The sequence below is a fragment of the Castor canadensis genome, chromosome 5 (assembly GCF_047511655.1).
Source record: "Castor canadensis chromosome 5, mCasCan1.hap1v2, whole genome shotgun sequence".
Taxonomy (NCBI): Eukaryota; Metazoa; Chordata; class Mammalia; order Rodentia; family Castoridae; genus Castor; species Castor canadensis.
The window spans coordinates 167,801,609-167,814,331 of NC_133390.1; the positions used below are offsets into that span (position 1 = coordinate 167,801,609).

General features: G+C 45.6%; 1 protein-coding gene across 1 annotated transcript; it reads left to right on the forward strand.

Annotated features, from left to right (window-relative positions):
• Positions 1-1,816: 1,816 nt before the first annotated feature.
• On the forward strand, positions 1,817-11,439 carry Pigt (phosphatidylinositol glycan anchor biosynthesis class T). The gene is made up of 12 exons (XM_020168022.2): positions 1,817-2,049; positions 2,198-2,375; positions 4,687-4,814; positions 5,141-5,241; positions 5,409-5,495; positions 5,968-6,055; positions 6,162-6,259; positions 6,349-6,514; positions 7,212-7,412; positions 9,737-9,902; positions 10,027-10,110; positions 10,786-11,439. The coding sequence occupies exons 1-12, from the start codon at positions 1,863-1,865 to the stop codon at positions 11,036-11,038; spliced, it is 1,737 nt and encodes a 578-aa protein (XP_020023611.2). The 5' UTR covers positions 1,817-1,862; the 3' UTR covers positions 11,039-11,439.
• The last annotated feature ends 1,284 nt before the right edge of the window (positions 11,440-12,723 follow it).

A 12,723-nucleotide genomic window follows, 5' to 3' on the forward strand; every position in this document is an offset into this window, starting at 1 on the left:
TACATTCCAGATCCTACATACACATAATTTCTAATCCTAACAATGACCCTGAAAATAAGTTTCTCCATTTTACAAATGAGGAAAACTGACACTAAGGTTACTCATGCTCACATGTATTAAAGGCTGGTGTGGGGATTTGAACCCACATCTATCTGACATCTAAGCACATGGCCTTCCTATTCCATGTTTAATGGGGCAGAAACACTGGATGTAGTAGAATGAAAGCATCAAGTAAAAGACATCTTTTTGACACTTCCTTTCTGATTGGAATCTATATTGGCAGACACCAAACTTTACTATTCCTAGAAATACTATTGTGGGATTTACGAGACTGTTCACAGAATCCTTCACCAATGAGTTTCCCATAGGATAGGTAGGAAAACTAAAACAGGAATTTAATACTGGAACTCTTACAACTCAATAATAAAAAGGCAAACAAGCTAGCAAAAGGGCAAGCACAAAAGATGTTAACAGACTTCTCACAAGCGAAGATATATGAATGGCTGAAAAGAACATGAACAGATGCTCAACATTAGTTACCAGAAAAATGCAAATTAAAACCACAGTGAGCTACCATTGCATACACATCCAAGTAGCTGAGGAAAAAGTCCAAAAAATTAAGAACATCAAATGTTGACCAAGATGTGGAGCAATGAGAATTCTCACATATTGTTAGTGGAATAATGAAATATTATTTTGGAAAAAGGTCTGACAATTTCTTGTAAAAGTAAACATACACTTCCTCTTTGATCCAGCAATTCTACTCCTATATATTTGCCCAACGGATATGCTATCAATGTCTACAAAGAAACCTATACTGACTCAAACAGCCTTCTTCATAATAACCAAAAACCAGATGTCCATCAACAGAAGAACAGATAAACTATGGCTTATCCATACTTTGTTAATACTGTACAGCAATAAAAACTGCCAATGCATGCAAGAACACTGATGATTCTCAAAAACACTCCTCCCCTGAAAAGAGCCTCACACAAAAAGTTACATACTGTATGATGACTTCATTTCTATTTAGTGCTAGAACAGATCATCTATTGTCTGGGGTCAGGGGATATCAGAACACTGGTTGCCTCTGAAAGATAGTATGGAGGTAGGGATTGACTGAGAAGAGGGAACAGCCAATTTTCTGAGATTTTAGGGATTTTTTTGGGGGTGGGGCGGTCGTGTATGTGTTGTCATTGTTCTGTTTGGTTACAGCGCTGATACGAACCCAGTGTCTTGCGCATGCTAGGCAAGAACTCTACCACCGAGTTACATTCCCAGCCCCAGGTTTTAGGAATAATCTATCTGGATAGGAGTTTGAGCCGCACAGGTTTTATTTGGAGAAGCATCAAAACATAACATGGATTAATGGATTTATAAACGGGAATGTGCTAAATCTTAAGTACAGTAAAATGTTTCAATTTTGCGTATGTTTGAATTTTTTCATAATAAAAGAGCCGCTTATTTGGGAGTTCGGTTGGAAAGTTCTGCCTCTACAGGAGCTGGCTAGGTTTAGGATCAAGTCAGTAGAGCCCAGCTGTGTGACCTCCCAAAAGTAACTGACCTTTTTGCTTGTTGCCTCAACTATCAAATGGCAGTGGCTGTGTCCGTATTATTAACCACTTTCTGGTGGTTGGAAACACCTCAAAGTGTGAGTGGACCACAAGCCCACTCCCCTTCGTGTCCTCTGGGCACGCTGGAGATCCAGTGGCCGAAGGGATTAGCGCGGCGCGAGGCCCGTAACTCTGGTGGTACCACGCCCTCTTCCGGGACGACACCGGAAGTCCCTTCCCATACTCTCTTCCTATTGGATGACGGCCGTTCGTGGGCGCGTGGGGCGGGAGGCGGAAGCAGCCGCAGGCATGGCGGCGGCCTTGCCGCTCGCTGTGCTGGTCCTGCTGCTTCTGGGGTCAGTCTCCTGGGGCCATGCGGTGCCCCCACGCGACAGCCTGCGGGAGGAGCTCGTCATCACCCCGCTGCCTTCCGGGGACGTAGCTGCTACGTTCCAATTCCGCACGCGCTGGGATTCGGAGCTGCAACGGGAAGGAGGTGAGATCTGATCTGACATTTCTGTGGCACCCGCTGGGGGTGGGGCGGGAGCAATCCCTCGGAACGGTGCTGATCGCTGGGTGGGGTTCTGAATCCCATCGAGGAGTGTGTGGGGAATGTCACCACTCACCTGCTCCCTGTTCTCCAGTGTCTCATTACAGGCTTTTCCCCAAAGCCCTGGGGCAACTGATATCCAAGTATTCTCTGCGGGAGCTGCACCTGTCATTCACGCAAGGCTTTTGGAGGACCCGATACTGGGGGCCACCCTTCCTGCAGGCCCCATCAGGTGCAGAGCTCTGGGCCTGGTTCCAAGACACTGTCACTGAGTGAGTGCCCACTTTGGGTCTTGTTGCAGGCCATGAGGGGAGTGTGGCAAGAGAAGCTACTGTCATCCTGCTTCTGCCCTTGGGGACAGCAGTTCCAGTAGGCAGTGATTTCATGGCTTTAGTGCTGGCTTTGGAAGTAAGAAGTGATATCACCACTGACTGGCATTCTTTAGTTTGCTGAATAAACTTCTTTCCCCAATACTTGCAGACCTGAAGAAGCACATACGTTTCCCTACAGAGATAGATAACAAATGATTGATGCTTATGTGGATATGAGAGCATAGAAAACTGGCAAAATGGGTAACTTGGCTTTACTTCATATTTTTAAAAAATAGTTATCACCCACACCAGACAAAACATACTTGTGAGCTAGAATTGGCCTTCAGGATGCTAGATCTCTGTATTAGAGGAATGCTGTGTTTGAGGGGAAGAATGGTACATCTAGTTACTACTCTTATACAACAACAACAGCCCAGTGACTGTTTTGGCTATTCTACTTCGAGTGTAACCTTTCTTTGCAGCAGTTGCGTACTTACATCTGCATGGGCCACCCAGGTAACATCAATGAGTAAAGGAGTAAAAACATTGACAGGACACAGGAATGAGAAGTATATCTCATTTTCCTTGTAATCATAAGGAAGAAGTTAATAGTGCAAACATGATAACAAAATTTAGAGCAATAATAGGGAGTGGTAGAGATGGGCAGACCTGAGAGCTTGTGTGACAATCTAAAGAGAACAGATACCCCTCAGCAACTACAGATTCTTGCCAGGTAACAATAGAAGCCTAATGTGCTCAGACTGTCACTTTTCAAAAGAAAATCAGAATTTAATGTGAAAATTGACATTTAAATATCAGCAAGTAATTTTGGTGTTTTGTACACCAAATAAAGCAAGGTTATGGTTGGGATAGAGCTTTCAAGCTTGAAGTTTGCCATCTTTATTTGAGGCTTAAGGATTGGAATGGTGGGAAAGTGCTGAACCAAGGATTACTTTTAAAAAGCCCAGGATAGAACTAAAGCAATGTTAGATGAGGAGCAAGCAGTGATACCACCCCTAATCCCATTCCCCCCAAGATTGTCAAGGAAGGCTTTCTCTTCCTTGTCTGAATGCTGATTCCCTTACTTTTTTTTGGTGAGGGATGTGCATTAAGACAGAGTCACACTTTGTAGCCCAGGCTGGCCTCAAACTTGCAATCCTTCCACAGCCTTCCAATTGCTGGAATTACAGTAAATGCAACCATGCCTGACTTTTTTTTTTTTTTTTTAGATAAAGTGTTACTATAAAGCTCAGGCTGACCTTAGTGTCACCATAAAACTCAAGCTGGCCTAGAACTTGAAGTCCTTCTGCATTAATTTCCTTCCTTACCTTTTTTTTTCTATCTCCTTTGCTGTCACTGTCTCCCCTTTGTCCTTAATTGCCTGTAATATGAAGCTGATGTTTAGAATTCTAGTGCTTATTATTATTAATGTAGAGAACAAGGCTCTTGATGTTTCTCTAAGAAAAGAACACCTAATTTATTAATTCATTTACCTTTTGTGGTGCTGGAGATTAAATCCAGGACCTCACATATGTGAGGTCAGCACCCTACCACTAAGCTACATCCCGAGGTCAGGAATACCTAATTTAATTTGATTCTTTTGTGGGGGTCCTAGAATGGTTATTTTTTCCCTTGTTCAGTATGATTTTTAGATTAGAACTAGCACTTACCTTCATGCCCAGGGTATTTGCAGGACAGAGTCTGTTGCTTTGCCCAGCTGAGCACACTCAGGGAGGATCAGTGAGCTGGTGTCAGCTTCAAAGTATGGAGCCCTTTCCATGGTATTGAGGGAAGTACACAGATGATCCAGACTAGTCCTTGAAGAGAAAAGGTGCTTAGGACAAGATGCTACTGTCACTCATCCATCTCCCAGAAAGGACCCAGTAAGAGACTTGGATGCTCAGAACCACAGTAGCTCAAGAGGCTGTGTTTCAGAAAGGCAGGAAAAGCTTCCTGGAAGAGGAGCCCACGAGTGCAGCTGAACCTTAAAGATAGGTAGAGGGGAATGAGCAGGGCATTCCCAGGCAGACGAACTACCTGGTAAAGGCCCATGAGGTTGTAGAAACATCTAGAGGAGAATGAGGAAGAGGCTGAGACCAGGAAGGGGCTGAGCAGGGGCAGTGATGCTCTAACTCTCATTATCTGGCCTGTATAATGGTTAAGAATATAGTCTCCTCCTCCCATGGGCTTGGCATCTAGTTGTGGGACATGAATTTACCTGAGGGACCAGAGGTAGCCCCAGGACAGTTAATGGGTTTGTGTCTCTATCCAGTGTGGATAAATCTTGGAAGGAACTCAGTAACGTCCTCTCAGGGATCTTCTGCGCATCACTCAACTTCATTGACTCAACCAACACAGTAACTCCTACTGCCTCCTTCAAACCCCTGGGACTGGCCAATGGTGAGATAGCTCCTGCAGCCCTTTTCTTTTTCCTGGTAACTTCTGCCCAAACCTTTGCTCCTTTTCTGCTCTGTTTCCTCTTTCTTTGTCTGGGCTAGATCCTAAACCCTGTGGTTGTACAGGTCCCAGAAGAGTGCTTCCCAAGACTACTATCTCTGCATTGCCTTTTCCCCAGGGGAGAAGGGAGTCCCACTCTCAGCTGGGACTGTTTGGGTGGTGGTGCTAGAGTGGTGTAGGGAGCAGGAGTGGTCATTCTCATCTCTGAAGCGTGGCTCCTGAGGGCCAGGGTCCTGAGCCCACCCTGGACAGACTTCCGTCTCTCTCAGACACTGATCACTATTTCCTGCGATACGCTGTACTGCCAAGGGAGGTTGTCTGCACCGAGAACCTCACCCCATGGAAGAAGCTCTTGCCCTGTAGTTCCAAGGTGAGGCTGGAGTGGTCTCAGTATGGGTGGGAGCCCCAAAGAGTAGATTGGGTTAGCAGATGCCCCTTTGTAGACTGGCAGCTTAGAGTGTACTTAAGAGAATTTGTGTCCCATGTCAGGTGCTCCACACTGGGTGCTGACCCTTCATCTTTTCTTGCCTCCTCTAGGCAGGCCTGTCAGTGCTGCTGAAGGCAGATCGCTTGTTCCATACCAGCTACCATTCCCAGGCAGTACATATCCGTCCTATCTGCAGAGTAAGTCACAGGGAATGGGGGTAGGTGCCATCCAGGGCTCTGAGAGAAGATGTAGGAAAAGATTATCTGGAGCTCAGTCTGAGCGAGTAGTAAGTGGCAGAAATGATGGTGATTATGTGGGGGATTGGCTGTGCATCAAGGAAACTGAGTGGTTGCCTGGGGACCACTCAATTAATCTGTATCATGGAGCACAGTGGTTTGGAACAGTAGCTGTGTGAGTGCAGCTGCTGGCTCAGTCACTTGCCAGCTGGCATGACCTTGAGTGAATCATTTCATTTTCCTGAGCTCTCAGTGTTGTTGTGATGGTTCATCAAACTGATGCACATAAACTGTCAGCACAGGGTCTAGCCTGGGGCAGAGTGTGCAGTAGTGACCAGAGCAAATCCATAGATGTGATGATACCGAAACAGGTGAAGGATTCTGTCCAGGTTAGAGTCCTTGAGGCCTCACTGCTGCCATCTGGCCCTTGTAGAATGCACGCTGCACCAGTATCTCCTGGGAGCTGAGGCAGACCCTTTCAGTTGTATTTGATGCCTTCATCACGGGGCAGGGGAAGAAAGGTAAGCTGCCTTGGTAACTCATCTCTGTCCACCTGCCCAATCCTGCCCTATCTGTGCAGACCAGGCCTACTCTGGCTCCTGCTCAGCCCTGCTCTCTGCTCCTCAGACTGGTCACTCTTCCGGATGTTCTCCCGAACCCTCACAGAGTCCTGCCCCCTAGCTTCAGAGAGCCGAGTCTATGTGGACATCACCAGCTACAACCAGGTACCAAGGTGTTCAGCCATATGCACACACCTCTCTTCTCCAAGGCCATCCTCCCTGTCTATTTCTCAGTCCTGCTTTTGTATTCCCAGGACAATGAGACATTGGAGGTGAACCCACCTCCCACCACTACATACCAGGATGTCATCCTGGGTACCTGGAAGACCTATGCTGTCTATGACTTGCTTGATCCAGCCATGATCAATAACTCCCGCAACCTCAACCTCCAGCTCAAGTGGAAGAAACCTCCAGAGAATGGTGAGTGCAGGGATGGGCCCCTGTGCAATAGGCTACAAGGATTTCTTCTCTTAGGGGAAGGTTCACAGTCCTGTGTCTTTCCTATAAGATCATAAAGTGTGTTTAGACCCAGATCTGTACAATCATATGTTACTGGTTCTAACCCTACTCTTTTTAGCTGTGTGACCTTGGGCAGGTTCCTAGCTCTACTGAGCCTTAGTGCTTGCAACTGCAAAAAGCAGCAGTATTAACTTAGTGTATTGAATGAGACAATTAATGTAAAATATGGAATACATTAAATGCATTAATTTAATCAACAATATGTTGAGTTCATATTATGCACCAGGCACAGAGTGGTGAATAAGACAGAGAACACTGTATCAAGAAACATAATGTATATGTAATAAGGGAGCATCAGTTATAGTTGTATTCAGTTTTGCCAAGGGAAATGGCAAAATATCCTAAGAGCACTGGTTTGGGACGGAAGAGGGCACAGTGTTGGGCACATAAGCACTTAGTAAGTAAGAGTGATCTTCTTATCATTGCTTGTGGGCTGGGAAATACAGGGATGATTCCAGGGTTCAGGTTTCCCACTTTTAAAGGTATATCTATCCCCAGCTGCTCCCTGGCTTAGGACTCTGAACACAGCCCTGGGAACTGGGGTGGGGAGTGACTCTTTCCTTTAAGAGCAACTAAATGTTGACTTCTTTCTATACAGAAGCCCTACCCGTTCCCTTCCTACATGCCCAGAGGTATGTGAGTGGCTATGGACTACAAAAGGGGGAGCTGAGTACACTGCTGTACAACACCCACCCATACCGGGCCTTTCCTGTGCTGCTACTGGATGCTGTGCCCTGGTACCTGCGGCTGTATGTGCATACCCTCACCATCACGTCCAAGGGCAAGGAGAACAAACCAAGTGAGGAGCCAACTCCCACACCAGACCTCCCAGATCACCCCAGTTCATTCTTTCTCCTGGTCCTCCAGACTGTCACTTCTTAGTAGTTCTCAAGTACCTATAAAGGCCTGCACAGGAATGGAGTTAGGAATAGTTTGAAAGTGAAACAAGGAATCACTGTGCCAGATTTGGAAGTAATTATGAAGCAGAAATAGTTAAAATGCATACTACCGATAATGATTCTTAATAGGACAGTATGAGGACAGTTTCCTTCTCTTTTCACTTACTTTCTCTTCTCCTTGGACTCTTGGGTACATTCTTGTGTTTCATGATGATCCATAGACTCTGAGATAGAGAAAGGGTTGGGCAAAAGAAACAGGTCATAGAAGCTAAAAGAGTGGTAGAGCTGGGGTAGCTGGTTTTTCACTTCCTTGGGAAAGTAAAGAGGTACAGTTTTGAAATTTTATTTTTATTTTCTAGGGAGGTTTTAATCTTTTCTGAGAGCATTCTATTGTGTGCCAGGCATAGCACTAAAGCACTTGTTCTTCTTTTGTCTGGGGGAAGACTGATGATGAAGAAAAAGACTTTTTAGGAAGAGGCTATATCATATCCCAGTAACCAAACTTAAAAATCTTTACCTCTATTATTTCCCATCTTCCTTCCTCCCTCCCTCCCTCCCTCCACCCTTTCCGCCCTCCTTCCCTTCCTCTCTTCCTCCTTCCCTGCTAGAGTATTTTAAAACAAATCTTAGACATTGTATCAACTTTAAATACTTCAGAATATTTTCCTAATGGTAAAAGGACAGTCAAAAAAACATAATCATAGCTGGGTGCTGGTGGCTCACACCTGTAATCCTAGCTACTTGGGAAGCCAAGATCAGGATTGTTGGAGTTTGAGGCCAGCCCAGGTAAATAGTTTGTGAGATCCCATGTCCAAAATAACCAGAGCAATGGACTGGAGGTGTGTCTAAAGTGGTAGAGTACCTGCTTAGCAAACATGAAGTCCTGAGTTCAAACTCCAGTCCTGCCAAATAAATAAATAAATGGATATATAAATAACCAGAGCAAAGTGGACTGAGGGTGATGCTCAAGCAGTAGAGCACTTGTTTTGTAAATGTGAAGCCCTGAGTTGAAAACCCAGTGTCCCCCGTCCCCCCAAAAAAGATACTACCATATAATTATCTCTCTTGTTTTCCCCCCATGGTCTTAAAAGTAAATTTTAAAAATTGGTTTATTTGAATTGAAATTTAAATAAGGTTCTCGCGTTGTGTTTGCTTGATGTTATCTCTAAGTGTTTTAATTAGTGGACTTTAATTTTTTATTTTTTAAGAGTAGTTTTAGGTTTACAGAAAAATTAAGCAGAAAGTAAGAGTTCTAATATACTTCTCTCTCCTCCACCCAGTTTTTCTTCTATTTCGTATCTTACATTTGATGTGGTACACTTAAGTAATTTCTCTCAGTCTCTCTCTCTCTTTCTACTCCCCTCATTTCATCTCCTCCCCTGCTTTTTTCTTTTGTATGTTACTAGGGATTGTACCCAAGGCTCATGCTAGGCAAGTACCCTACTGCTAAGCTACATCCCCGTCCTAAGCTCTTTTTTAATCTATAACAATCCGCACACTTTTTTTTTAAGTGTTATTTATTTGCTGAAGAATTGGGTCATTGTTGTGTAGAATGTTCTGCTTCTGGATTTGCCCTTGTACCAATGTGACCCTCCGTACTGTTTCTCTGCACTGGTGGTTAGATTTAGAAACTTGGTTAGACTTGTGTCCCATATTTTTGGCAAGAATTCCCGAGTGATCTGTGACTTCCCCTTGCATCACATCAGGTACTTGGTGTTTGGTGCCCCAGTTTTAGCAATATAAAGATTGATTAAGTGGCCTGCAGCATTCGTTTTTCATTTTTTGTTTTTTGGGTTTTTTTGTGGGACTGGGGTTTGAACTCAGGACTTCATGCTTGCAAAGCGGGTGCTCTTCCACTTGAGCCACACCTGCAGTCTATTTTTCTCTGGTTATTTTGGAGATGGGGGTCTCACAAACTATTTGCCCAGGCTGTCCTCAAACTGTGATCCTCCCGATCTCAGCTTTTCAAGTAGCCAGGATTATAGGATTATAGTGCCTGGTCAGGTCTGTAACATTCTTCTCTTAACTATGTCCTAGGTTTACTGCCCTGGAAACACATTCCCTTTTCTGAGACCCTGCTTCCTTCCCTAGCTGGTCTGCCTTTTGTGGTCCAAAGTCCACCTTGAAGGTATCCAGATTATGGCCCCACGGCAAGTGTTAGGGACTGTAGGTATAAGTATTCTGATCCTGGAGCAAAGTCTGGGTGACACTTGCCTCTCTCCAGGTTACATCCACTACCAGCCTGCCCAGGACCGGCAGCAGCCCCATCTCCTAGAGATGTTAATTCAGCTGCCAGCCAACTCAGTCACCAAGGTCTCCATCCAGTTTGAGCGAGCGCTGCTAAAGTGGACTGAGTACACCCCAGACCCCAACCATGGCTTCTATGTCAGGTGAGATCCACCCCCACAGACTGACACCACCCTCCTGACCCACCCTCCTGACCCATCCTGTGCCTTTTACCCCTTGGTGGGGGAGACAGTGAGAAACATGTGCCATCTGTCTACTTCTCTGCAGCCCATCTGTCCTCAGCGCCCTTGTGCCCAGTGTGGTGGCAGCTAAACCAGTGGACTGGGAAGGGAGCCCTCTCTTTAACACCCTGTAAGTGTGACCACACCCTTCTGATGGTACATTTTCAGCTGCTTGCTGGGCATTATGCAGACGATCAGGCTTCTGCAGGGTAGGTTGATGTAGACATTACTTCTTCCACAGCATTTATAGACTTGACCCAATCCTAGTAAAAATCCTACTGGTCTGAAATTTATAAAGACTTTATAAAATGATTCTAAGGTGCTTCTAGAAGAATAAGAAGATGAGAATAGCAGTACTTATGGTTTACATTTACTTAGTGATCCTCTTAAAAATATTTCTGGAGCACTTATCAAATGCCATGTACTTCAGAGAGTACCGGGTATTCAGCTTGTCCCTGTCCTCCCTGTGCTTAGAGTCTAGAGGGCAGACTGTTCTGGAGAGGAATGGTGGAGGGTGACATATGAAGAGTAATTCACTGGGTTATTTAGGAAGACTTCTCTAAGGAGTGCCATTTATACTGAGATCATAAAGGCAGGCCCTTTCCTCCACTTCAACACAGCCCACTCTCCTTTGATTGGGTATATGTACTTATTGAAAGATGCCTTCCTTAAAAGGTTTTAAGACTAGAAGAACTCTCAAAGCCCTTACTGTGCAGCACTGATCCAGTGCCACTGCAGAGGGAGATTGGGCTGAGATGGGGAGAAGCAGTGATCCTGCCTTACCATTCTTTCCCCACCTACTTAGGTTCCCAGTCTCTGATGGCTCCAGCTACTTTGTGCGACTCTACACAGAGCCACTGCTGGTGAACCTGCCCACACCGGACTTCAGCATGCCCTATAATGTGATCTGCCTCACGTGCACTGTTGTGGCTGTGTGCTATGGCTCCTTCTACAATCTTCTCACTCGAACCTTTCATATTGAGGAGCCCAGGACGGGTGGCCTGGCCAAAATGCTGGCTAACCTCATCCGGCGATTGCGCGGTGTCCCCCCACTGTGAGACTCACCCACTTCAGCAGCTGCAGTTGCGCTTTCTGTGTATGGAAGAATGGTGGTGACCTCCAGGTCTCTTTCTGCCTCTTGCTCTCCCAAGAGTTGACTTTTGAACCAAACTGCCCCATGACCAGGCCAGGTCCTAGAGTTGCACTTTCCAGTACAGTAGTTAAATGTGAGCATTTAAATTTAAATTAACTTAAAAAATTCATTTCCTCTGCTGTAGTAGCCACACTTAAAGTGCTCAATAGCCTACTGTATTGAATGGCCCAGAATGACATCTCCATCATTGCAGAAAGTTCTACTGGACAGCACTGACCTAGGTAACAGGGTGTGTTAAAGAGTTTGTATCACTGTATGGTAGGTGGAATTTACGGGTGTGGAATAAAATGTGGCTACTTCCCTGGTTCTTTGCTTCCTGTCCTTGAGCCTGGGAAGAGTTAGGGACAAGAGCTTGTTTGTTGGGAGCTCCCCCTGTTTCCTCCTACCCCTGCCCGAACTTCCTTCTCCTCATCTCCTTCTCCCCCTTCTCCTCCACCCTGCTCTCACTATAATTCCCAGAACTCCCTGGGATTGGCTGGGAGAGTTTCTGTAAGCATAATTCATTACGATGAAAATGAATCCTGCCTTTGGGGGGCCCTGAGAACCAGTCCCTACTCCCAAGGAGGGAGAGGGATAGAAGGAGTGTTTGTCTTACTATAGTGAGCATCAGAATTACTGGGCCTCTACAGGGTTCTTGCAAAGATAATGTGGCCCAGTCTTTGAATGTTTAGCAGTCTTCTCAGGAGCTTGTGTTGTGGGTGGTTCTTAGAACACCCACGGGCTTCTGAGCCAGACCCTTGGATTAAATCTGTCCCTACCCACCTCCCCTTCTTGTTATATAACCCAGGATTCCTGTAAAACATGTCCTCATGCAGAGGTCCCCACTCTCGTCTTCAGTCTTTTCCTCTGGAACACTTGGCATCAACTATGTAAGTTAACTTGTGGTTCCCCTCCATCCCTACCCCACTCAGTTTTCCCATCATGGTGATTTAGTCCAGGATGTCCTGCTCATCAAGGATACACTCCTCAACTTCCTGCCTTATTTACAAAGCCCGATGAGAAGTTGCTTCCTCTAGGAAGTCTTCCTAACATGCCAGGCTGCTGTAAGTGCCCTCTCTGCTCTCACAGCCTCCTACACTCACCTTTGTATGTTCTGTATCACCTGGCCATTGCTATTTTACTTGCATTAGACTTTGTGCTTCCTGGAGGCACAAGGGTTTTCTTCCACCAGAACCTGGCCCCTCTCAGGACACACTGCTTGTGCTCTGTCAGCAATGGCAAGTGTCTGAATGGATGTTGGCTGTTCTGGCTTAGGATCTGTGATCCAAGGTAGGCATGGGGCATGGGTACTCCAACAGCACCATATGTGAGTAGTGTGACACAATAATGGTGATGGTGTCTATATGACCAGCAAAAATGAACTGTTTGGGTTGCCTCTGGGGTTTCCATGAATCTCTAGAACATATTGGTGATGTGTGTGAAGGAAGGAAGGAAAGCCAGTGGGCTAGTCAAAATGCTTTCTCTCCGAGCAGGAAAGATCGGGCTCGGAATGAAATAAGAATGCAGGTGTGTGGATATCCAAAGCAAAGTGATTCTTGGCAGCCAGAATGTAGGACATGTGCTAAGTCAGAAGAGCAAAGTCATGGCGTA

Excerpts from the sequence above, each read along its gene's own strand:
- Pigt (XM_020168022.2), top strand. The coding sequence starts at position 1,863 with ATGGCGGCGGCCTTGCCGCTCGCTGTGCTGGTCCTGCTGCTTCTGGGG. Across the intron at positions 7,413-9,736 it reads GGGCAAGGAGAACAAACCAA|GTTACATCCACTACCAGCCT; the intron begins GTGAGGAGCCAA and ends GCCTCTCTCCAG. Across the intron at positions 9,903-10,026 it reads AACCATGGCTTCTATGTCAG|CCCATCTGTCCTCAGCGCCC; the intron begins GTGAGATCCACC and ends ACTTCTCTGCAG.